The sequence below is a fragment of the Ovis aries genome, chromosome 7 (assembly GCF_016772045.2).
Source record: "Ovis aries strain OAR_USU_Benz2616 breed Rambouillet chromosome 7, ARS-UI_Ramb_v3.0, whole genome shotgun sequence".
Taxonomy (NCBI): Eukaryota; Metazoa; Chordata; class Mammalia; order Artiodactyla; family Bovidae; genus Ovis; species Ovis aries.
In genome coordinates this window covers 34,882,465-34,907,283 of record NC_056060.1, presented here as the reverse complement: position 1 = coordinate 34,907,283, position 24,819 = coordinate 34,882,465, and the positions used below count along the sequence as shown (strand labels likewise).

Genomic DNA, 24,819 nt, shown 5'->3' with positions numbered 1-24,819 from the left:
GAAGCGGAAACCTTAAAAGAAGTAAGGGTAATCATGTGGATAAATAGGTAAAAAAATTTAAAGAAAGCATGATTAGCAAGAGCTAAGGCCCTGTAGCTGAAACACACTTGACTTGTATGCAGAGGCAGCAGGGAGGTCCTTGTGGCAGGACCACAGTGAAAGAGTGTTAAGAAATGGAAGTGGGCAGGAAGCAGATCAGGTAGGGATTTTTAGACATAAAGATTTCAAGTTTGACTTGAGTAAGATGGAGAGTCATTGGCAGTTTTAGAGGAGAGTCAGAAATTTTTTTACTTATAATTTTAAAAAGACTGGATCTATGTTTAGGCAATTTCTTTATGATTCATTAATTTGACATGTGGCAGTAACTAACTATTCTGCCTAGGTTATGATTCACAGATAGATGTCAGGGAAGTCATTAGGTTTTTCTGTTTAGATACAAGCTTATGCCATGTATGCCCAGGTATATTTTTTAATGGAGGGTTAACTTTCAACTATATTCTTTTTTTTAAACAGCTTTATTGAGATATAATTCACATGCCATAAAATTTGACAATTTAAAATATATGCTTCACCAGCTTTTAGCATATTCACAGAACTGTACATCCATTACCAAAATGAATTTTAGAACATTTTTAATACCCCAAAAGGAAACCCCATATTCCTAGTCAATACCTCCAATCCCTCCTCAGTCCCCCAGCCCCTGACAACCACTTATCTATTTTCTGCCTCTGTGAATTTGCTTGTTTAGGATATTTCATATAAATGAGATCATACAATGTATGGTTATTTGTGATTGGTTTGGCTTCTTTCATCTAGAATAATACTTTCAAATTTTGTGTTATAGCACATATTGGTATTTCATTTACTTTTGTTGCCAAATAATATTCCTTTGTATGTATATACCATATTTCATTTATCCTTTCACCATTTGAGGGACACTTGGGTTGTTTTTACTTTTATGGCTGTTATGAATAATGCTGCTGTGAACACACATTGTACAAGTCTTTGTGTGGGCATATGTTTCCGTTTCTCCTGGATAGATAATTACAAGTGGAGTTGCTGGTTCATATAATAATTCTGTGTTTAACTCTTTGAGGATTAGACGGTACTGTTTTGTAAAGCTGCTGCACCATTTTACTTTCCTACCAGCAGGACATGAGGGTTCCAGTTTCTCCACATGCTCATCTACACTTATTATCTGTCATTTTAATTATAGCCATCCTAGTGATATGAAGTAATAATACATCTTTGTGGTTTTGATTTGCATTTCCCTAAAGGCTAATAGCATTAAACATATTTTCATGTGCTTATTGGCTATTTTTAACAAATTTTTACTGGAGTATAATTGACTTACAATGTTGTGTCAATTTCAGGTGTACAATAAAGTAAATTGGTTCTACATATACCTACTTTTTTTAAGATTCTTTTCCCATTGTATATTTTCTTTAGAGAAATATCTATTCCATTGTCATTTTAACTGTTATAAGAATTTTAAAATATATCAGCAGATGCTTTAAAGGATCCATGACAGCAGAAAAAAATAAGATGAGAACCTTTGCTCTGGAAATTTAAAGAGCTGGTTGGAAATTCTTATCAATAGGGAAATACAGCCTTTGTTCCTGGTTTTGCAGCCTTCTTGTTAATTGAGAATGGAACTGAAATTCAGTCCCCTTTTTAAATCATTGATGAAAGATACTCAGATATAGAAAACTTTATGCTCTAAAAAGAAAGATATTGTGCTAGTGTACATTGCTTTGCCCTTCTATTCTTGAGTAATTTATTTACCTGTAAAATGGGGAGAATCTTGTGCCGTATAGATATTTTCATGGATTATGGAGTAGGGATTTTAGAATTGTATAATGTTTTGAAATATAAAATTGTAGATTTAAATTGAGGACCAACGTGTATTTTGGGGATACTCTTATTTCAGTTTTGAGTAATTTAATGAATCCAAGACTTTAAAGGATCTGTTGAGTCTGTTTTTCTCATTCTGAGCAGTAGATACTGTGAGACTCAGCCACCGTGTGAGTTCCCTTTTGGTACAGTAAGTTGCCCTGTATTAGTTTGCTGTTTTTTGCATGAAGAATCTTGCTGTAAGGACTAGAAGTTGTTCACTGTAACATCAGTGGTGACAAAAGGTATCTGAGTTTTCAACTCTTATTAGCATTTGCAATATGAATGATTTATTTTCCAGTTGTGGAATAACTTTGTGAACACTGAAAAGAAGATCAGAGGTATTCAGTGTGGTGTGTGTGTGTGTGTTTGTGTGTGTATGAAGCAAATGTGTTTGGGATTTTGTAAGTTTAAAAAGTATGATCCAATTTGTTTATTTCTAGCAATTTTACTTGTGCCATTCATGATATCATAATTGCAGCATTTATTTCCTGGAGATTTTTATTTTCTTCCTTTTCTCACCAGATGCTCCACATCAAGAAGCAAAGTGTCCTGAGTGTGGCTGCAGAAGGAGCTAATGTGTGTCGTCATGGGAAACTATGTTGGCTTCAGGTGAGAGAGTTCTTCAAACTTTTGAAATAATTGTAGATTCACCGGTAAATTTACTGTAATTGTCTTTTTATGTCACCCCAGTGTTGCTGTCCTGTAACTTGTTTGGAATGTCTTTCAGTTTCCTCGTACTCAGTTTATTATTTTCAAAAGGAAAGAGCTTTATAATCATCGGTGATGTCTCATAGACTCTACTTAAGGTCTTCTTTCTCAGCTCTGTTCTCTTGCCTTAGATATATAGAGAATGTCTTATCTTTCCTTCTGGTTGGTAACTTTCCACAGTAGATTTCTGCCACATCATTTTCATTTTCCTGGATCAAGGAGATGTCAGATGAGGGTCTCTATTATATCCAAAGAAGTTTGTACTGAGCCTTGAATAGCTAGAGGATGGGTAACCATGTTTGGATCAAACTCAGCAGTATCAGTATTTAAGGGGTGTGTGTGCTAAATCGCTTCAGTCATGTCTGACTCTTTGTGACCTTATGGACTGTAACCTGCCAGGCTCTCCTGTCCATGGGATTCTCCAGGCAAGAATACTAGAGTGGGTTGCCATGCCCTCCTCCAGGAGATTTCCCCGGACCAAGAACTGAAGCCTTGTCTCTTAGTTTCCTGCATTGGCAAGTGGGTTCTTCACCACTCAGGCCCCATGGGTTGGTATTTAAAGGGGGAGTGGGCCAAAAAAGCCAGCTGAATTCCCAACCAATGTCTTCCATCTCTTGAATGAAGACTTATATCAGCCTACGTTGTTATTCAGCTCTGCCTCAGCTCCTGGTTGTCTTTCAAACCTCTTTGCTGTCTAAGCAGCCTGTTACACTTTTAATAACTCCCACTAGTTGAGGATATCCCGAGACCTGTCAGTGTCCCCATGGAGATGATCTCAGCACATAGACTCAGAGTGACTGGAAGCGAAACCCTTAGCTATCAGCTTTTTAAAGTATGCAAATATATACAGTCCTATGGGACCACATCATGAGAAACGCTGGGCTGGATAAAGCACAAGCTGGAATCAAGATTGCTGGGAGAAATATCAATAACCTAAGATATGCAGATGACACCACTCTTATGGCAGAAAGTGAAAAAGAACTAAAGAGCCTCTTGATGAAAGTGAAAGAGGAGAGTGAAAAAGTTGGCTTAAAGCTCAACATTCAGAAAACTAAGATCATGGCATCTGGTCCCATCACTTCAAGGCAAATAGATGGGGAAACAGTGGAAACAGTGGCTGACTTTATTTTGGGGGGCTCCAAAATCACTGCAGATGGTGACGGCAGCCATGAAATAAAAAGACGCTTACTCCTTGGAAGAAAAGTTATGACAAACATAGACAGCATATTAAAAAGCAGAGACATTGCTTTGTCAACAAAGGTCCGTCTAGTCAAGGCTATGGCTTTTCCAGTAGTCGTATATGGTTGTGAGAGTTGGACTATAAAAAAATACCGAGAGCCGAAGAATTGATGCTTTTGAACTGTGGTGTTGGAGAAGACTCTTGAGAGTCCCTTGGACTGCAAGGAGATCCAACCAGTCCATCCTAAAAGAGAGCAGTCCTAGGTGTTCATTGGAGGGATTGATTCTGAAGCTGAAACTCCAATACTTTGGCCACCTGATGTGAAGAGCTGACTCATTTGAAAAGACCCTGATGCTGGGAAAGATTGAGGTCAGGAGGAGAAGGGCATGACAGAGGATGAGATGGTTGGATGGCATCACCGACTCAATGGACATGGGTTTGGGTGGACTCTGGGAGTTGGTGATGGACAGGGAGACCTGGTGTGCTGCGGTTCATGGAGTCTCAAAGAGTCAGACACAACTGAGCAACTGAACTGAACTGATGGGACCACAAGCATAAACCTTGCTGGCCAGTAGAGCTGGGAAATCTGGAGATGTCCCCTACATGGCAGTTACAGAAATCAGGGTTCTAGATGAGTGTATTAGGCACTCTTCTGGGTGACATCGGCAAACTGGAGTGAGGGAAAGCGTCGAGATGGAGTCCAAAGCTTATGTTCCTTGAGAGTAGCTCCATAGGCCACTGAAGTGTACCAACCCTGGAACCTGGCCCTCAGGCTGAAGCTCCAGGACAAGCAAAGAGTTCTCCTTCACAGAAAGACTGGAGCATGTGCCCCAGTCCACTGTCTGTGTAGTGCCCTGTGCGGGGGTTGTGGGAGCCTGCCAAGAACTGTCCCTCCAGTTGCCACAGTCCTGTAGGACCTACAAATACAAGCCACCCCAGCACGAGAGCCATGCCATCAAGGGGCATCCTCTGGTAGCAGCCTCAAAAACCAGGGCACCAGACACATAAAATACAGAGGCAGTGCCTTTTAACATATTGAAATATTTCTGTTTTCCTTTTTCTAATAATTGGTCATTGTTCTCTTTATTAATTAGTTTTACAAATTATTAACTTTTATTATACTAAATAAAGATTTTGCTATCACACCCACATTCCGTAGAACCTACCAATGTAGCTATATCCCAATTTTTAAGAATTTTTATTTTTATATAACTTTTTATAAGAATACAACTGATTTTTTAAAAATAATTTGATTAATTTATTTAATTGGGAGTACTGGGACCTCATTGCCGCATGGGCTTTTCTTCAGTTGTGGCAAGCAGGGACTACTCTCTAGCTGTGGTGCACAGGCTTTTTTTTACTGTGGTGGTTTCTCTTCTTATGGAGCCTGGGCTTTAGGGCAAGTGGGCTAAGTAGTTGCAGCCCCCGAACTCTAGAGTACGGGCTCAATAATTGTGGTGCACAGTCTTAGTTGCTCCTCAGTGTGTGGGATCTTCCTGGATCAGGGATTGAACCTGTGTCTCCTATATTGGCAGGTGAATTCTTTACCACTGAGCCACCAGAGAAACCCATATTTTTATATAATTTTTAAAGGTTACTGTCCAGTTACAGTTATTACAAAATTGTTGGCTGTATTCCCCATGTTGTACAATATGTTCTTGAGCCTGTATTACACCCAATAGTTTGTACCTCCTGCTCCCCTACCCCTGTATTCCCCTACTAGTTTGTTCTCTCTGAGTTGACTTCTTTTTTTGTTATATTCACTGGTTTGTTGTATTTTTCAGATTCCACATATAAGTGATATCCTATAGTATTTCTCTTTCTGTGTCTGGTAATGCCTTCCAGGTCCATCCATGTTGCTGTGAATGACAAAAGTGTGTTCTCTTTTATAACTGAGTGGTATTCCATTGTGTGTGTGTGTGTCTCCTACCACTTCTTTTTCCTTTCACCTGTTGATGAACACTTAGGTTATTTCCAGGTAATAACCTATTGTAAATAATGCTGCTTTGAATATTGGGTTGTGTGTCTTTTTAAAGTAGTGTTTCTGGTGGGGTGTTTTTTTTTGGGGTGGGGGGATTTATATCCCAATTTTTGATTAAGACAGGATTCAGGCTGTATGTGATTATGACTGTGTAACCATTGCTCCTTGTTGAGCCAGTAAGATTATTCTTTTCTTGCCCAACTTTTTGTTTTTCATAGAATTGATAATTGCCATCTTACTAGCTTTGTTTTCCTTTCATTTGTGGCTAAGCCTTCCCATATTTTCCCCTCAGTATAGTTTTTCACAGGCTTACGTTTATTCTGATAACCTGGCCTGCATTTTTGTCTTGAAGCCATCTTCCCTGGAACCCTCAATCCTCTTGTTCCAATGCCAGCTGGTGATGTCAAGCTGGAAGCTACAAGGGAAGAGGCCTGGAGGCTCAGAATTCAGTGTGCAGACTCATTTCTGACTCCATTACCAACCCCCTGCCCTCTTCTATATCTTATGTTCCCAACCCTAGAGCCTCTCTTGTTGGATTTATCCAGAGAACATATCTTCTGTCCTCCATGGGAATGGAAAGGGATAACTCAGAGACTTAACTTATACAGACCTTCAGCCTATCGCCTTATTTCTAGCTCCTCACTTTTCTTAGTATCTGGCACCTTCAGTTCCTAAATCTTTATTTTCATTTTGTGTTTCTTTCTTTGTTCTGTTTTTCCTAATCTGCATTCTTTCTGTCAGTATTTCCCACTGCTTTTCTTTAAATTATTTAAATGTTTAACTTTCATCTGTGGTCAAATATTTTCAGATATAACATTGTGTCCTAAGGTGAAGGTAGCAAATACTTGTTTAGAGTCAAAAGGTTTTTTTGTTTTTTTTTTTAATCATTTGGCACACTTCTCAGGTTTGTTTCTGGGAATCTATCCTAAGTAATTCAAAATATGGAGAAAAAATTCTGTGTGAACCTGTTCATCTTGGCAGCATTTATAGTGATGAAAAGTCAGAAGCCACTTAAATAATTAACAGTAGGAAGTAATACAGTATATTTGATAGATCTTATGTGGCTGCCAAAAGTTGAAAAATATAGTATAGAAAAATGTCTGAAAGTTTATGAGAGAAAAAAGCAGGGTATAGATCTGAATGCATATTATTAGAGTCATGTACATTTTTATATGAAAAAAAGGAAGGGAATGTTGTACTGCATGATGCACTGACTCACTGAAAAGATGGACAACAGTCGTCCATGGGCCTGGCTCTGTTCTAGTTGTTGCTTCAGTTACGAGTAGTGAGGTGGACATAATCTCTTCTCTCACAGAGTTTACAGTCTAGCAAAGAATTATTTTCCAAGCTTCTATAATGTGTCTATTCAATTTTTATAATTAAAGAGGTAGAGAAAGAGCAGAGATTGACTATTTCAGGTGTCACATTCTAGCAACAACATGAAAGATTTGAGAATGGGTGCCTGGTTGGCCTGGTAATTGTAACTGTACCAACAGTAGCTCCTGAAATTACAAAGATGCCATCCACCTGTCTCATAACTGGCTCTCAAGCCCTATTTGGATCTGTTCTTACCTTTATTCTTTGACTCAGTACATTATACAACCATATAACCTTTGTGACTTTTATGATCAGAAACAACCTATAATTCTTAAAATTGTATAAAATTGATCAAAGTGACAGTATTTCACATCCTACCATTTGTGCCAGCCTGTTTTAAACTGCTAGAGGACAAGGATCTTCTGAGTAATTTTATGTAACACCTAACATGACCATGCATGTTATGGAATTCAGACAAATAGCATTTTGTGTTATTGAGAATTAAATACTGTTAGTTCCCCTTAAACCTATAATTCTGGAATATTAGGATGCCACAGGTGAAACATAAAACATTAAAAAAGAAAAAAGCTAAAGGCCAAACCGCCAACTTGTCCTTTTCTTTCTTTTGAAAGATCACAGAGAGAGTGTATTTGTGGGTTTTTAAAAAACTTTTTTATTTTATATTGGAGTGTAGCTGATTAACAATGTTATATTTTCAGGTGCACAGCAAAGGGACTCTCCTACATATACGTTTCCATTCCTTCCCAGACTCCCCTCCCATCCAGGCTGCCATATAATATTGAGCAGAGTTCCCTGTGCTATGCAATAGGACCTTGTTTGTTATCCATTTTAAATATAGCAGTGTGAAAAAAAAAGGCAATGTGGACTTGTTGATCCCAGTGTGGGTTTTTTTCTTTAACTTAAGATAAATTTAAACCTATTTCCCTAAAAGTCAATGAGTGTGTATTGTTTACTTTAAAAATATGGATGTTAAATATTACTTTCAGGTCTTTCTTGACCCTTTCTTTCATGTCTTCCTCTTCCCTAGTTCTGTCTTACAATATGTGTCTGGATGGTCTATTGCAGGTGGCCACAAATAGCCGGGTTTACTTGTTTGACATTTTCCTTCTGGGAAGTCGCGCTTTCAACAATGGACTTCAGATGGTATTAGAAGACAAGAGAATTTTGAAGGTGCGTGTGTTAGCTGATTTATCTGCTAATAAGAGTGATAACAAGGTTCTAATAACTCTGTCTTCTGATTCCTTAGGTTATTCATGATTGTCGTTGGCTTTCTGATTGCCTCTCTCATCAGTATGGAATTTTGCTGAATAATGTCTTTGACACCCAGGTACACACAGGGAAACTCTAAATCAATCCATTGTACGTATGGTTTCTGTAGAAAATAAGCGTTGTCTGATGAATGGTTGAAGTCTTTTTGTGTGTGCCTCATTCCTGCCCACTTTCCTGTAATATGTTTGTACAATATGTGAGAACATTTGGTGAACTGTAGAAGCACTGCAGAAAAGTTATTTGTAAATATTTAGGGTTTTTCCCCCTTCATTTTGCTCCAGAATTTTTCAAGTAAGAAGCAAGCTCTAAGCTCTATAACATTCAGAAACTCGAACAATTTGGGGGTTATTTGGAAATCTGACATGGACTCTTACTGTGAGGTGAACAGTCATGTCTATGCCTTTACCACACATGTATCAGTTAAAGTGACAGTTGCTCAGCTGTGTCCAATTCTTTGCAACCCCATGAGCTGTAGCCTGTCGGTCTCCTCTGTCCATGGAATTCTCAAGGCAAGAATACTGGAGTGGGTAGCCATTCCCTTCTCCAGGGGATCTTCCCATCCCAGGGATTGAACCTGGGTCTCCTGCATTGCAGGCAGATTCTTTACCATCTAAGCCACCGGGTGTCAGTTAAGGCTAATGGCTAATGGGCTTCTAGGTCAGGGATGTAGGTTGTCCTAGATGTGCCCCCAACGCCTATTCTGGCCCCAAATAGCCTGAAGATAAGTGATTTTTCTCTGGTATAAAGGACCTAGAGAAATTCCTAGACTATACTAGATTTAGAGCTGATCTGGGTTTCTGATTTGTCTATGAGAGCCATAAAACTACTAATTTTCATTATGTATTCTTTAAGTTCTTCTAATCTTCTAGATTAATGCCATGAAAAGAAGATCTTGAATATATAAACCTAGAACCTTTGAGGGGGGTTAAAAAATGAGTTAGCCAATTATTTTTAAACAGAAATTCCTAAAAGTTCAATTTTATGTTATTGTATGTGGTTGAAGTTTGCTCTTTATTTATGTGCTTATAATGAACTTTGTGCCAGAGGACCTGTGGGTCTTCTTTCAAGAGCATTCACTGTATAGGGATTGCTTCTTTTCTAACTCCAGAATGTAAAAAAATTGCTTATCATTTTCTTGAGGCCATTCAGCTTCTTGATTAGAGCCCATATATATTGTCTAATGAAGAAATTGTCATGTCTTTTTTTTAAATTATTTTTAAAAGTCTTTATTGGATTTGTTACAATATTGCTTTTATTTTCTGTTTTGGGGTGGTTTTTTTTTTTTGGTCATGAGGCATGTGGGATCTTAGCTCCCCAACCGGGGATTAAACCCTCATCCCCTGCATTGGAAGACGAAGTCTTAACCACTGGACCACCAGGAAATCCCTGGCATGTCTTTCCATATTTTTCTTTTCAGATTTTCATAGTGCAAGAAGCAGGAATTCAGAATTATTTCAATTTGTCTTCCTTTAACACAGTGTATTAATTTTCTGTTGCTATTGTAACTAATCACCATAAATTTTGTGGCTTAAAACATAAATTTACTCTCCTATAGTTCTGGAGGTCAGACATCTGAAATCATTTTCACCAGGTGAAAGTCAAAGTGTCCTCAGGGCTGGTTTCTTCTGGAGGCTCTGAGAGAACAGTCTGTTTCTTGCCTTTTCAGCTTTCACCTGTACTTTGGCTTGTGACTCCTTCCATCTTCCAAGTATATCACTCAAATCTTCTTTCATCATCACATCACCTTCTCCTCTGACTGTAATAAAATCTCCCTCTGCCTCATCTTATAAGAACATTTGTGATTATGTTTAGGGCCCACCCAGATAATTCAAGTTCATCTCCCTATCTCAGTATCCTTAACTAATCACAGATGCAAAGTCCATTTTGCCATTTATGATAATATTCACAGGTCTAGAAATTAGGATGTGGATATCTTCAGGGGCCATTATTTAGCATACCATACACAGATAAATAATGATTATAATTCTTAATTTTATTAGCTTTCCTTACCAAAACTTTACCATAGTTGCTAATAATAGAAGTGAGCCTTTAATTTTATTTTCCTTTCCCCATTCATTGAAGGCACCAAAGAGTAATAAATAACCATAATGCAGGCAAATAAAAGAAGTGGAAGAGAAAATAGGGACACATTAAAATTGGTCCTTTTTCTTTTCTAATTTCTCAGAATAAGTTAACCTAACAACTTAAAATTTTCTGATGGCATTGTCTGTCACATGAGTCCTTGGGAAAAATGGTATTTAAAGACATTTCTCCAAATATATTTCTGTCATGAGATAGCTCTCTGTAATATATTTTATGGATTGGTCTGTTTGTTCTTTTTGAATGCCACAGGTAGCAGATGTCCTTCAATTTTCCGTGGAAACGGGAGGCTTTCTTCCAAACTGCATTAGTACTTTACAGGAAAGTTTAATCAGACACCTTAAAATAGCCCCTAAACATCTCTCCTTTCTGGAAGTGAGACAAAAATGGATTCAAGTGAGTATTAAAGTATGTCTCATATGACATTAATATTTTCAAGTGTTTTGTGAGTGGGATTATTAGCATTTTATATAGAAATATGACAGCTTCTATGAAAAGCATATGGACATTGCCAAAATCTTGGTTGTTTCAAATGGGAGCAGTTTGTGGTGTCAAGTGGGAAAAACCCAGCATCCAGATTTGTTGGTTAGTTCAGTTCAGTTCAGTTCAGTTGCTCCGTTGTGTCCGATCTTTGCGACCCCATGAATTGTAGCATGCCAGTCCTCCCTGTCCATCACCATCTCCCGGAGTTCACTCAGACTCACATCCATCGAGTCGGTGATGCCATCCAGCCATCTCATCCTCTGTCGTCCCCTTCTCCTCCTGCCCCCAATCCCTCCCAGCATCAGAGTCTTTTCCAATGAGTCAACTCTTCGCATGAGGTGGCCAAAGTACTGGAGTTTCAGCTTTAGTATCATTCCTTCCAAAGAAATCCCAGGGCTGATCTCCTTCAGAATGAACTGGTTGGATCTCCTTGCAGTCCAAGGGACTCTCAAGAGTCTTCTCCAACACCACAGTTCAAAAGCATCAATTCTTTGGCACTCAGCCTTCTTCACAGTCTAACTCTCACATCCATACATGACCACAGGAAAATAAATTTTCAAGTTGGATAAGAGGGGATTTTATTGGGAATTTGAATTAAGGCATTGGAACAAAAATCATGCCAACTACTTCTCCCAAAGTTAGATAGATTTTCTTCAGCTTCTAACAGCCTTGCATGTAAACTTAAGTCATAATCATACTGGCTGCAGTTTTGGCCATATAATCAGTCCTGCTGCTTCCAGTTTTGCATGAGAAGCCCTGATCTCTCTCTCAAGCCCTCGCTCTCCCCCTATCCACCTTATTCCCTCCCTCCCCTCTCTCCCCGACATCTTTCCCCTATTACATACTCACACTCAAATGTATACAGATTTTTTTGTGTATACACAGTATGTTTGTGTATGTGTGTATATTCTCAGAAGGCTACCCATAGTGTGAAATTAGAAGGTAATAACTGAAGAAAATGACCATAATGGTGATTTAAGTTAAGCAACACTTAAACAAACCATTCTTTAAAGTTTTGTTTAAGATTCTGAGAAAATTGTTTTGATATCTCTAGAAAAACCCAGAACTATGGTTTACACGACCTCTTTCACCTTCTTTGCTGAAAATTTTGGCTTTGGAAGCTACCTACCTGCTCCCCCTTCGCTTGGTACTCTTGGATGAAATGATGTCTGACCTAACTACCCTGGTGGACGGATACCTAAACACCTATCGAGAAGGGTCTGCAGACCGACTGGGAGGCATGGAGGTAGGTACCCACTCGGTTGCTTTGTTTTCAAGACTTCTGCTTTCTCATGGAGGGGTCACAGTGATACCCACTCTTCACAGCTGCACCAGATTTTTTTCAGCAGACTTGATGATAAATATTCTTGAAGGGCTTAATACAGCTACTTGAGCACTTTTTTTTTTAAACCATATATATATATATGTATTTATATATGTATAAATACATATATATATTTTTATGATCACTGACACTTATTTCATATGATACACCTGGTGACGTGCATTTCAATCAAACTAAAAGTTGATGTGCTGGAAGTCCTAACTCCTTTGTTAAATATTGTAAAAACTTTTTCACAATATTAAATTATATTTTCAGTAAATATATCTTTCAAGGAAAGGATAAATTTAATATTTCATTAGTTATTTTTATGAACCCAGCACAATATAAGAAAACTTATATTGTTGATAGACTATTGCTTTAAGGCCAAATCTTGCCCATTTTTATACAGCTCACAAGCTAAAAATGATTTGTAGAGTCTTAAAGGATTGTTAAAAAAAGTGTTCAGAAGCCATGTTTGTGGCTTACAAAGCCTATAATATTTGCTATTTGACTCCTTACATAAAAAGTTCACAGGCTGCTGCTTTAAACCATTCTTATTTAGGAATATTGATGCAAAGTCCTAAATAAAACAATAGCATTTTTGATACAAACTCCATTCGATGTATTACGCTTTTTTATTTTTACAAATACTTATTTTATTTTGGCTGTCCTGGATCTTTGTTGCTGCACAGGCTTTCCTTTACTTACGGAGAAGAACAGCTACTCTTCATTGTGGTATCTGGACTTCTTGTTGTGGCTTCTCTTGTTGTGGAACACACATTCTAGGGTACATGAGCTTCAGTAGTTATGGCACATGGGCTCAGTAGTTGTGGGTTCCTGGGCTCTAGAGCACAGGCTCAGTAATAGTAGTGCACAGGTCTAGTTACCCTGTCACATGTGGAATCTTCCTGGATCAGGGATAGAACTCATGTCTCCTGCATTGGCAGGTGGGTTCTTTACCACTGAGCCACCATGGAAACCCTATACTTTTCTATTTTATTAATATGTCTCTGGATTATAGTTACAAGCATGCTTTAATATTATGTTCATAATATTTAGTAATTGATAGAAAATACTATGGGCTTCCTCAGTGGCTCAGACGGTAAAGAATCTGCTTGCAATGCGGAAGACCTGGGTTTGATACCTGAGTTGGGAAGATCCTCTGGAGGAAGGCATGGCAACCCATTCCAGTATTCTTGCCTGGAGAATCCCGATGGACAGAGAAGGCTGGCAGGCTACAGTCCATGGGGTCACAAAGAGTTGGACATGACCGAGAGACTATATTATGTTAAATTCAGTATTTCACTAGGGCCAAGAATGTCTTATGATTATCTCATAAATGCTGAGAAGGTTATTTTGCAACTTTTATGTATTTTGCTCTCACTGTTTAACACGAAAAGAACAACATGAAAGTCCTTGTATAGTTAGTTTGATTGGAGAATTTTAATGTTTTTCATTTATCACTGTAAAGGACAGTTTTTTATCTTTTTAATATTTTACTCTCACTGTTATTTGCTGAAAAAATTTGATAATTTTCTATGTACATTGTTGACTAAAGTTGGAATAGATACTTTTAACATGATAAAACATATCTCAAATAAGAAGACTATATAATATTTGATTAGGAACATTAATATTAAGAAAAATACAAAATTGGTGACTATAACCACTACTTTAGTAGTTTCTGAAGCTATTAGCCAGTGGGATTAGGAAAAAAAATGAGCTATAAAAACTGAACATGAGGAACAAGAATTATGACTTGCTCATGATACATTCGAATACTAAAGAGAATCGACTGGAAAAGACTGCCACAAACAAAAAGGCAATTTAGTAAAGGGTATAAATATAATATAAAATTAATAGCTTTCCTATACCCATTTATACAGCTAGAGAATATAATGGGAGAAAAACCTTCATTTATAATTGTAACAAAAAATAGATTATATAGAGATGAAAAAAATGTTAAAGTATTACTGAATGGTGTAAAAGAGGATTTAAATGTGTGGGGACATTAAATATTTTTGCCTATCAATTATTCCTGAATTAACTTTTAAATTTAACTTTATTCCAGGAAAAATATTAAAACTAATTATTTTGGTAAACTGTGATTATAATGTTTATAGGGATAGATAAGCATAAAGAAGAATAGTCCTGTCAGATATTAAAACATATTATATGTCTACGTTAAATGTCAGTGATACATGTATAGGCAGATCAGTGGAAGAGAGGAGAGAACCCCAACATAGATCTCATATATATCAGTAATGATTGGGATAAAGGTAGAATTTCTAGTGAGAAAAAGATTATTTAGTAAATGGCTTTAGACAGTTGACTAACCATTGTGGAAGGAGAATCAGAGTTGTATTGTTACATCTTTTGCTGCAGTAAATGCCATAGATCAAGTATTTATATAAAAAATGGAATCATGAAATTATTGGCAAAAAATATTAAAAGAAAATTATCTCACAGTAGGAAAATGTCTTCACCAACTTTATCGAGGAAGAGTTGACAAAATTATTTATACTTAAAGTCAACAAAAGAGTCCGAAATGCAGTACTTGGATGCAATCTCAAAAACAACAGAATGATCTCTGTTCGTTTCCAAACCAAGCCACTCAATATCATATTAATCTAAGTCTATCCCCCAACCAGTAATGCTGAAGAAACTGAAGTTGAACAATTATATGAAGACCTACAAGACCTTCTAGAACTAGATGTCCTTCTAGAAAAAGATGTCCTTTTCATTATAGGGGACTGGAATGCAAGAGTAGGAAGTCAAGAAACACCTGGAGTAACAGATAAATTTGGCCTTGGAGTACAGAATGAAGCAGGACAAAGGCTAATAGAGTTTTGCCAAAATGCACTGGTCATAGCAAACACCTTCTTTTAAAAACACAAGAGAAGACTCTACACATAGACATCACCAGATGGGCAATACCGAAATCAGATTGATTATATTCTTTGCAGCCAAAGATGGAGAAGCTCTATACAGTCAGCAGAAATAAGACCAGGAGCTGACTGTGGCTCAGATCATGAACTCCTTATTGCCAAATTCAGACTTAAATTGAAGAAAATGGGGAAAACCACTAGACCATTCAGATATGATCTAAATCAAATCCCTTACAATTATACAGTGGAAGTGACAAATAGATTCAAGGGACTAGATCTGATAGACAGAGTGCCTGAAGAACTATGGATGGAGGTTCGTGACATTGTACAGGAGACAGGGATGAAGACCATCCCCAAGAAAAAGAAATGCAAGAAAGCAAAATGGCTCTCTGAGGAGGCCTTACACAAATAGCTGTGAAAAGAAGAAAAGTAAAAAGCAAAGGAGAAAAGGAAAGATATACCCATTTAAATGCAGAGTTCTAAAGAATAGCAAGGAGAGATAAGAAAGCCTTCCTCAGTGATCAGTGCAAACAAATAGAGGAAAACAATAGAATGGGAAAGAGTAGAGGTCTCTTCAAGAAAATTAGAGATACAAGGAAACATTTCATGCAAAGATGGGCACAATAAAGGACAGAAATTGTATGGACCTAACAGAACCAGAATATATTAAGAAGAGGTGGCAAGAATGCACAGAAGAACTTACAAAAAAAATCTTCATGACCCAGATGATCACAATGGTGTGATCACTCACCTAGAGCCAGACATCCTGGAATGTGAAGTCAAGTGGGCCTTATGGGAAGCATCACCATGAACAAAGCTAGTGGAGGCGATGGAATTCCAGTAGAGCTATTTCAAATCCTGAAAGATGATGCTGTGAAAGTGCTGCACTCAATATGCCAGCAAATTTGGAAAACTCAGCAGTGGCCACAGGACTGGAAAAGGTCAGTTTTCATTCCAGTCCCAAAGAAAGGCAATGCTAAAGAATGCTCAAACTACCGCACAGTTGGACTCATCTCACATGCTATTAAAGTAATGCTCAAAATTCTCCAAGCCAGGCCACTGCGCCGCGGCCATGAGTATGCTCAGGCTTCAGAAGAGGCTTGCCTCCAGTGTCCTTCGCTGTGGCAAGAAGGTCTGGTTGGACCCCAATGAGACCAATGAAATCACCAATGCCAACTCCCGCCAGCAGATCCGGAAGCTGATCAAAGATGGGCTGATCATCCGGAAGCCTGTGACTGTCCATTCCTGGGCTCGATGCCGGAAAAACACCTTGGCTCGCCGGAAGGGCAGGCATATGGGTATAGGTAAGCGAAAAGGTACTGCCAATGCTCGAATGCCCGAGAAGGTAACGTGGATGAGGAGGATGAGAATTCTGCGCCGGCTGCTCAGACGATACCGTGAATCTAAGAAGATTGACCGCCACATGTATCACAGCCTGTACCTGAAGGTGAAGGGTAACGTGTTCAAAAACAAGCGGATTCTCATGGAACATATCCACAAGCTGAAGGCAGACAAGGCTCGCAAGAAGCTTCTGGCGGACCAGGCTGAGGCCCGCAGGTCTAAGACCAAGGAAGCGCGCAAGCGCCGTGAAGAGCGGCTCCAGGCCAAGAAGGAGGAAATCATCAAGACTCTGTCCAAGGAGGAAGAGACCAAGAAATAAAGTTCTCCCCCTCTTCTCTGTACATAGTGGCCTCGGCAATTGCATAGATCACTCATTCAATAAAAGACAAGCCTTTATCTGCCTAAAAAAAAAAAAAAAAAATTCTCCAAGCCAGGCTTCAACAATATGTGAACTGTGAACTTCCAGATGTTCAAGCTGGTTTTAGAAAAGGCAGAGGAACCAGAGGTCAAATTGCCAACATCTGCTGGATCATTGAAAAAGCAAAAGAGTTCCAGAAAAAACATATATTTCTGCTTTATTGATTTTGCCAAAGCTTTTGTGTGGATGACCACAAACTGGAAAATTCTGAAAGAAAATTCCCTCTGAAAGAGGGAATACCAGACCACCTGACCTGACTCTTGAGAAATCTGAATGCAGGTCAGGAAGCAACAGTTAGAACTGGACATGGAACAACAGACTGGTTTCAAATAGGAAAAGGAGTACATCAAGGCTATCTATTGTCACCCTGCTTATTTAACTTATATGCATAGTACATCAATGGCAGAAGGTGAAGAACTAAAGAGCCTCTTGATGAAAGTGGAAGATGAGAGTGAAAAAGTTGGCTTAAAGCTCAACATTCAGAAAACTAAGAACATGGCAAATAGGTGAGGAAACAGTGGAAACAGTGGCAGACTTTATTTTCAGGGGCTCCAAAATCACTGCAGATGGTGACTGCAGTCATGAAATTAAAAGACGCTTACTCCTTGGAAGAAAAGTTATGACCAACCTAGATAGCATATTAAAAAGCAGAGACATTACTTTGCCAACAAAGGTCCGTCTAGTCGAAGCTATGGTTTTTCCAGTAGTCATATATGGATGTGAGAGTTGGACTATAAATATAGCTGAGCACCAAATAATTGACGCTTTTGAACTGTGGTGTTGGAGAAGACTCTTGAGAGTCCCTTGGACTGCAAGGAGATCCAACCAGTCCATCCTAAAGGAAATCAGTCCTGAATATTCATTGGAAGGACTGATGTTGAAGCTAAATTCTAATACTTTGGCCACCTGATGTGAAGAGCTGACTCATTTGAAAAGACCCTGATGATGGAAAGATTGAAGGCAGGAGGAGAAGGGCACGACAGAGGATGAGATGGTTGAATGGCATCACTGACTCAATGGACATGAGTTTGAGTAAACTCTGGGAGTTGGTGATAGACAGGGAGGCCTGGCGTGCTGTGGTCTATGGGGTCGCAAAGAGTCGGACACGACTGAGGGACTGAACTGAACTAAACTGAAAGTGTACATCATTATGATACAATATACATTGTGGAATCATTACCAAGATTAAAATAATTAACACATCTATCACCTCATGGCTACCTTTTTTCTATGTGTGTGCTGAGAATGTTTAACGTATACTGTCAGCAACTTTCAAGTATTAACTATAGTAACTATGCTGTACATTAGATCCCCAGAACTTATTCTTCTTAAAACTGAAAGTTTTTACTCTCTGACTTACATCTTCCCATTTCCCTTTCCTTCAACACCTGGGAACCACCATTTTATTTTCTGTTTTTAAGAAGTAACATGTTTGGTGCTTTTTTTTTTTTTTAAGGTTTCATCTATCAGTGATTACATGCATCATTTGTCTTTATCTCTCTGGCTTATTTCACTTAGCATAACCCTCCAGGTTCAAATATATTATTGCAAATGGCAGGACTTCCTTCTTTTTAATGGCTGGATAATATTCTATTGTGTGTGTATATATACACCACATCTTTATTCATTTGTCTGTTGATAGCCACAGGTTGTTTACATTTCTTGACCATTGTTAATAATGACACAGTAAACAAGGAATGTACCTGTCTCTTTGCGGTCCTATTTTCATAATCCTTCAAATATATACCCAGACATAGGATTGCTGAACCATATAATAGTTCTATTTTTAATTTTTTGAGAAACCTCCATACTGCTTCCCATAGTAGCTGTGCCAGTTTACATTCCTCTCAGCAGTGTATGAGAGTTCCCTTTGTTCCACATTCTCACCAATACTTGTTTTCTGTATTTTTGATAATAGGCATCTTAAGAAATGTTAATAATAATATCTCATTGTGGTTTTGATTTCATTTCCCTGATGAATAGTGATATTGAGCACCTTTTCATGTACCTGTTATTCATCTAAATATCTTCTTTGGAAAATTGTCTATTCAAGTCCTTTGCTCACTTTTAAATTAATTATGTTTTTGCTATTGAATTGTTGGAGAGAATGCTTTTCTACACAACAGAAATACTCAGAATTCAAAAAAGATAAATAAATTTGACTTCAAAAATTTTGTATAGTGAAAATACTGTGAACAAAGTCAAAGGGCAAGCAACCTGGGAAAAATTGTCTCATAACAGAGAGCACATTTTCTTAATATATCCTTTATTGTAGCATTTATGTGATGACAAGATACTGGAAACAACCCAAATATCCATCCATAACAGTTTGGTTAAACAAATTATGGTATATCCATACAGCCATTAAAATTGCCAACATGGAAAAATCTCTTAAGACAGATTTTCTTAGTTGGAAAAATCAAGATGGAAAAAATATAATATTGCCATTTGTATAAAATATTTTTAGAGTTATCAAAATAAAAAGTTGGAGGAAAACAAAAATTGAAAAATGAAATCCAATGAAAAGATATTTAGTAAGAAATCAAATATGCAAAGACTGTCTGGGAGGTTCACAAGCAGCTGCTTTTTACAGGGTATACCTGCTAAGGCAGTTGGGGCAAGATTGGAATGGACCCTTACTTTTTTCATATAATCTTTATGTATACACACATGCATAACATACAAAACTGGATTCAACATATTTAAATTACTCAAAAAATAATACTACTATAGTTGAAGACACTAGAGGGTGCCATAAGAACACATTTGAATAGATGCTTGCTTGCCAAATATTGTTCAGTAGAAGTGATTTTAAGGGCTATGTTTAGAAGTTTAGTTATAGTAGACTTGTGTTAATTTTCTTTCTTAGCCTACATGTATGGAGCTCCCGGAGGAACTGCTTCAACTCCAGGACTTCCAGAAGCAGCGCAGAGAGCGAGCGGCAAAAGAATATAGAGTAAATGCTCAGGGACTCCTAATAAGGACAGTACTACATCCAAAGAAATCGGTGACAGAGACAGCAGGGAAAGAGGGAAAGGTACGAGGTTTCTTACTTTGTAAAAATTCTACACAAGATAAAGCCCCAAATATTACATCTCATGAGGATGTAAATTTACTGAAAGAAGAATCTGAGAGTAAACAAACCACAGTAGAGCCTCAATATCTACTTCCCACAAAGGAAGATGCCAGCGAGGATTCCAGTTACAACCTAAATTATCCTGAGTCAGAGGGGGTTAAAGACCAGAGAATAACTCAAAAAAACCATCTCAAGATACCTAAACAAGAGTTTCAGACAAGTTTATCTTTGAAAGAGGAGATAGAACAGTTATTGATGGCGGAAAACAAGGAAGATCTAAAAGGTACAAAACAAGATGTTTCAGTGTCTCCTTCCCTTCCTCAGGAAACCAGAGTGTCTCCAAGTGACATTTTTCATCCTTTTAGAAAAGCTGTGCTTCCCACACTTCCTCCCTGCCCAGCTTCGGAAAAGACTGATTCCTGGTTAAATCCAGATTCTCCCAATCTGCCTTAGAGATCTGCAATTTGTTTTTGAGGCCATTAAGGTGGTTTATTTCCTCTGTCATCAGGGCCTTCCTCAGTGCTTAAGTTTCTCATGTTGTAAATTCAGTTTTGCCTCAGTCACAGCCTTTAGGGAAAATTGCATCCTCTTACTTTCTGTATTCCTGGAATTTGATTAGGATAGGAATGAATAAGTTAAATAATGGAAGAAGTAGATTTTCTGATTATGTCATTCTGTAGAAATGTTCCCTGTGGCCAGACTAAATTATTTCTCATAATTTGGGTTTAAAAGATTTGAAGAAGGGAAAAATTTTGGACTTAGTGTCTGGAAGAACCTATACTTTAAAATTTTTTGTTGTATTTTTTGGTTTGAAGGGGGTTGATAAAACTCTTAGCCAAAAGTTTAAAAAAAATGATACTCAACAAGTTTATCAGAACTTTTTTCCTTTTAAAAATACTAATAAGTAAGTTTATCAGGTATACTTCAATAAAGCTGAAAAATCCAACTTTATTTTTCAATTTAAATTTTCAGTCTGTCTTATGTTATAGACAAACAATAGTTAATGTTACTACAGGAATCAGTATAACTATTCTAGTTTCTTTTCATTTCATTTACTTTTAGACAATTTTCTCCTTTTCCCTGAAAAGCAGGGACTTCTTTAAAGTATGTCTATTATGTAAACTTGAAGTTTTGATTGCACTCTGTTTGCCTGGACATGGTATGCTTTCTTAGGGTGAAAACAAGGCAAGTTGTCCTGAGTCTTTTTATGTTGAATACTTGCAAGTTGCTCACATTCTTTTGTGTATAATAAGCAATAAACCTGTTTTGGCATTAGGTTATCTCTCACTTTTCTTCATTGTGTCAGGGTAGCAGCAGCAGCAGCAGCAGGAATAAATTGGAATGTTTCTGCATTTCTAAGTCTAGAATCTGAGGTAGAAATCTTTTTTCTCTCTTTTTTTTTTTTTTTTTTTTTTTGTCCACACTACACAGCTTGTAGAATTCTGGTCCCTTGACCAGGGATCGAATCGGGGCTCCAACAGTGAAAGTGCCTAGCCCTATCTATTGGTTCACCAGGGAATTCCCTAGAAATTTGCTAATTTGACTGCTATACAGCCCTCTATTATTTATTGCACTTAGGGAAAACGTAGAGACGGTCTTCAGTTAGGAACATCCTTGTCTGTGCTCATTGATTCTGTTGTGAGTACCACTGAAAGAACATCCTGCTGTGCCTTCCAAACCCCAGAGCCCAGATCTGGCCTGAGCTTAAGATGAAGGCAGGCCTAAGAGCTGTCAACTCAGCCTTGTGGGTGCTATGTCTCACTTTGTCCATAGTTTAGAAGCTCATTTGGAGCAAAGGTGATTTCTGGTTCATCTTGGATGAATGCATTTTCAGGTTGATCCCAGAAAGTGGTTCATCTAGGTTTACTCTGGGAAGGGCATGGATTTTTGTGAAATATGTAGAACTGATTTAGCACCTTATGGAACCATACCAAACATGACATTTATACATGTTTGTATACAGGCTACAAAGAAAAATGTCATGTTCTTCATATCTAAAAAAAGAATTTTTTCATTATTTATGTTCTATGACTGTAAAGAACAACAGGATTCTGTTGGACCTTTGCTGTACTGCTCAATATGGTAGCCGCTAGCTATATGTGGCTATTTACATTTAAAATTAAATTAAATTGATTAAATGAAATAAAAATTCAGTTGCACTTGCTATATGTTTCCATAAACCCAGTGGCTACTACTTGCTACTCAATAGTTTCATATAATCAGGAGCTACCTGGGTAGCTGTATTGAATATCACAAATACAGAACATTTCCATCATTTCAACAAATTCTAATGGACAGCGCTCTTTTGAGAAGTACTTTGACTCCCAGAACTAAAGGAAACTTTTGGGTTTCAGTGTAGTATTTTCTTAGTGAAACACTTATATAACTGGAACTGCATTTTTCACCATACATTTCTCCATTCTAGCCCAGAGTCCCTACTTAAATTCCATGTGGTCAGATCCTACCATGAAACTCTGTCCCTTCCTGAAAAGAATGTACAAGAATTCTTGGGTGATTCAAGCCCTGTTGTCAATGCTCTGTGCCATTACTCAGATGTCTAAAGTTTGCTCGGAATTTTGGGAAATCTTTGGCTCTTGACCCAACTCATTGAGTTCTTACTCAGTATTTTTCTAGGTGAGAATTCATAAACCATACTGTGTGCTTTCCCAGACTCTCTTGGAGTCTTGCTTCATTCTGCACCAAGTTTCTACATCTGTCCTACTCAGATCTCACCTTTCTGAGCTGACCTTTCAGTATATGATCTGCAGTTAGAGAGTCTTACAAGCAATCTATCCTTTTGGCTTAGGAATTAGGAAGCAGAATTGAATGAGTTCCCTGAAGAAGGATCCTGCTCTGAGAATAGAAACAATGTTTCTTGCTTCTTGGTCCATTCAATGTTCTTTCAACTATAGTGTGAAAAATCATTGCAGCAGCTTTGCCTGGGATCTGGCTATGGGCTTGGTAAATCCTAATATTACACAATAGAATTTTAATGCACTATATATAGGCCTATCATTGTTTTGACATGAGGCAAGTCTCAGCAGAAAGCCAAGATAAGACCTAGTGGAAACTTGGAGACCTAAGGATGATTATCCTGGTATACTTATAAAAATGCATCTATTATAAAGGTAACATCAATAAACACCTTACAGAAAATTTAGAAAATAAAGAGAAAAAAAGTACTCAACAATCATCCCATATTAAACAACCCTGCCTAACATTTTGGTACTTTTCTGTCAATTTTTTGTCTCATTCTCTATCTCTACACACACAGTCATAACCATACCATAAATACATTTATTGTGTTTTTATATCAAGTATTTTTCCATTTTATAATCCTAACAACCAACATTTTAGTTATTTTTTTAAACCAACATTTTAAGCATGTTTCATTTTAAAATTCATGTGCTGTTAAATAGAATTTGGAAAATGGGAAACTAAGAAAAAATTTAGCTTCCCCTAAATTTAGTCAGATGGCATCACTAACTCAATGGACATGAGTTTAAGCAAGCTCTGGGAGTTGGTGATAGACAGGGAAGCCTGGCGTGCTGCAGTCCATGGGATCGCAAAGAGTCAGACATGAATGAGCGACTGAACTGAAGAAAAAAATATTCATTTTTCTAACCACACTGAAAAAGCAGGTAATATTTTTGTTAATATAAGTGTTTATACTTAGGTTTCCCCCCCTGCATAGTTTTATATATATATATATGTATGTATATGTATATATATAGTATGTATGTATGTATATATAGTATGTAGTTATATATATATAGCATGTATCTGATAAGGGAATCAAAGCCAAAATATGTAGAGAAATCCTGAAATTCAACAACAACAAAAATGATTTAAAAACGGACAACAAGCTTGAATAGACATTCCTCCAAAGAAGACATACAAAATGCCAACAGGTACATGAAAAAATGCTCAACATCACTAATCATTAGAGAAATGCAAATCAGAACTACAGTGAGATACCATCTCACACCCACTAGGATGGCTACTATGAAAAAAACAGAAAGTGTTTGCAAGGTTGTGGACAAATTGGAACTCTTGTACACCACTGATGGTGGTATAAAACAGTGGCTACTGTAGAAAATAGCATGGTGGTTGCTTAAAAAGTTAAAAACATATTTACCATATCATCCAGCAATTTCACTTCTGGATGTATACCCAAAAGAACTGAAAACAGAGTCTTGAAGAGATATTTGTTTCACATGTTCATAGCAGCATTATGTACATAGCCAAAAGGTGAACCTAAGTGTCCATCAACAGATGAGTGGATAAGCAAAATGTGGAATATACATATTATGAAATATTATTCAGCCTTAAAAGGGAAGGAAATTCTGCAATGTTCTATGACATGGATAAAACTTGAGAACATTATGGTCAATAAAATAAGCCAGTCACAAAAAGTAACTATGAAGTGTCTAGAGTAATCAAAATGATAGTGACAAAGTAGAATGGTGGTTTCTGGGGCTGGGGGAAGGAAGACATTAGGTTATTATTTAAAGGCTATAGAGTTTCAGTTTTGCAATTTGAAAAGATTTATGGAGATTGATGGTTGTGATGGTTGCACAACAATATGAATGTACTTAATATCAGTGAACAGTACATATAAAAATGAATGAGATGGTAAATTTTATATATGCTTTAGCACATTTTTTAAAATTGGGGGAGAAACTAACATCACACTTACAGTGATGAAAGTCTGAATGCATTCCCCATATAATGGAGAACAAGAAAGGACATTTGCTTTCACTAGTTCAATTTAAAATTGTACTGTAAGTATTAACTAGTGGAATATGGCAAGAAAA

General features: G+C 37.4%; 2 protein-coding genes across 6 annotated transcripts in view; both read left to right on the top strand.

Annotated features, from left to right (window-relative positions):
• The window catches only part of EXD1 (exonuclease 3'-5' domain containing 1), a 40,758-nt gene extending 19,481 nt beyond the window's left edge, over positions 1–21,277 (top strand). For all 5 annotated transcript variants that reach the window (XM_060419063.1, XM_060419065.1, XM_060419062.1 and 2 more), the window contains 6 exons: positions 2,419–2,505; positions 8,169–8,273; positions 8,350–8,430; positions 10,725–10,868; positions 12,010–12,201; positions 19,796–21,277. In XM_060419063.1, coding sequence (XP_060275046.1) covers positions 2,419–2,505; positions 8,169–8,273; positions 8,350–8,430; positions 10,725–10,868; positions 12,010–12,201; positions 19,796–20,455 — 1,269 coding nt within the window. In that variant the 3' untranslated portion in view covers positions 20,456–21,277. The remainder of the gene's footprint in view (positions 1–2,418; positions 2,506–8,168; positions 8,274–8,349; positions 8,431–10,724; positions 10,869–12,009; positions 12,202–19,795) is intronic.
• On the top strand, positions 16,234–16,904 carry LOC114108769 (large ribosomal subunit protein eL19-like). Its single transcript, XM_042253001.2, has one exon. It carries the CDS (start codon positions 16,240–16,242, stop codon positions 16,825–16,827), a length of 588 nt encoding a protein of 195 aa, XP_042108935.1. The 5' UTR covers positions 16,234–16,239; the 3' UTR covers positions 16,828–16,904.
• Positions 21,278–24,819: the final 3,542 nt, after the last annotated feature.

Excerpts from the sequence above, each read along its gene's own strand:
- LOC114108769 (XM_042253001.2), top strand. The coding sequence starts at position 16,240 with ATGAGTATGCTCAGGCTTCAGAAGAGGCTTGCCTCCAGTGTCCTTCGC.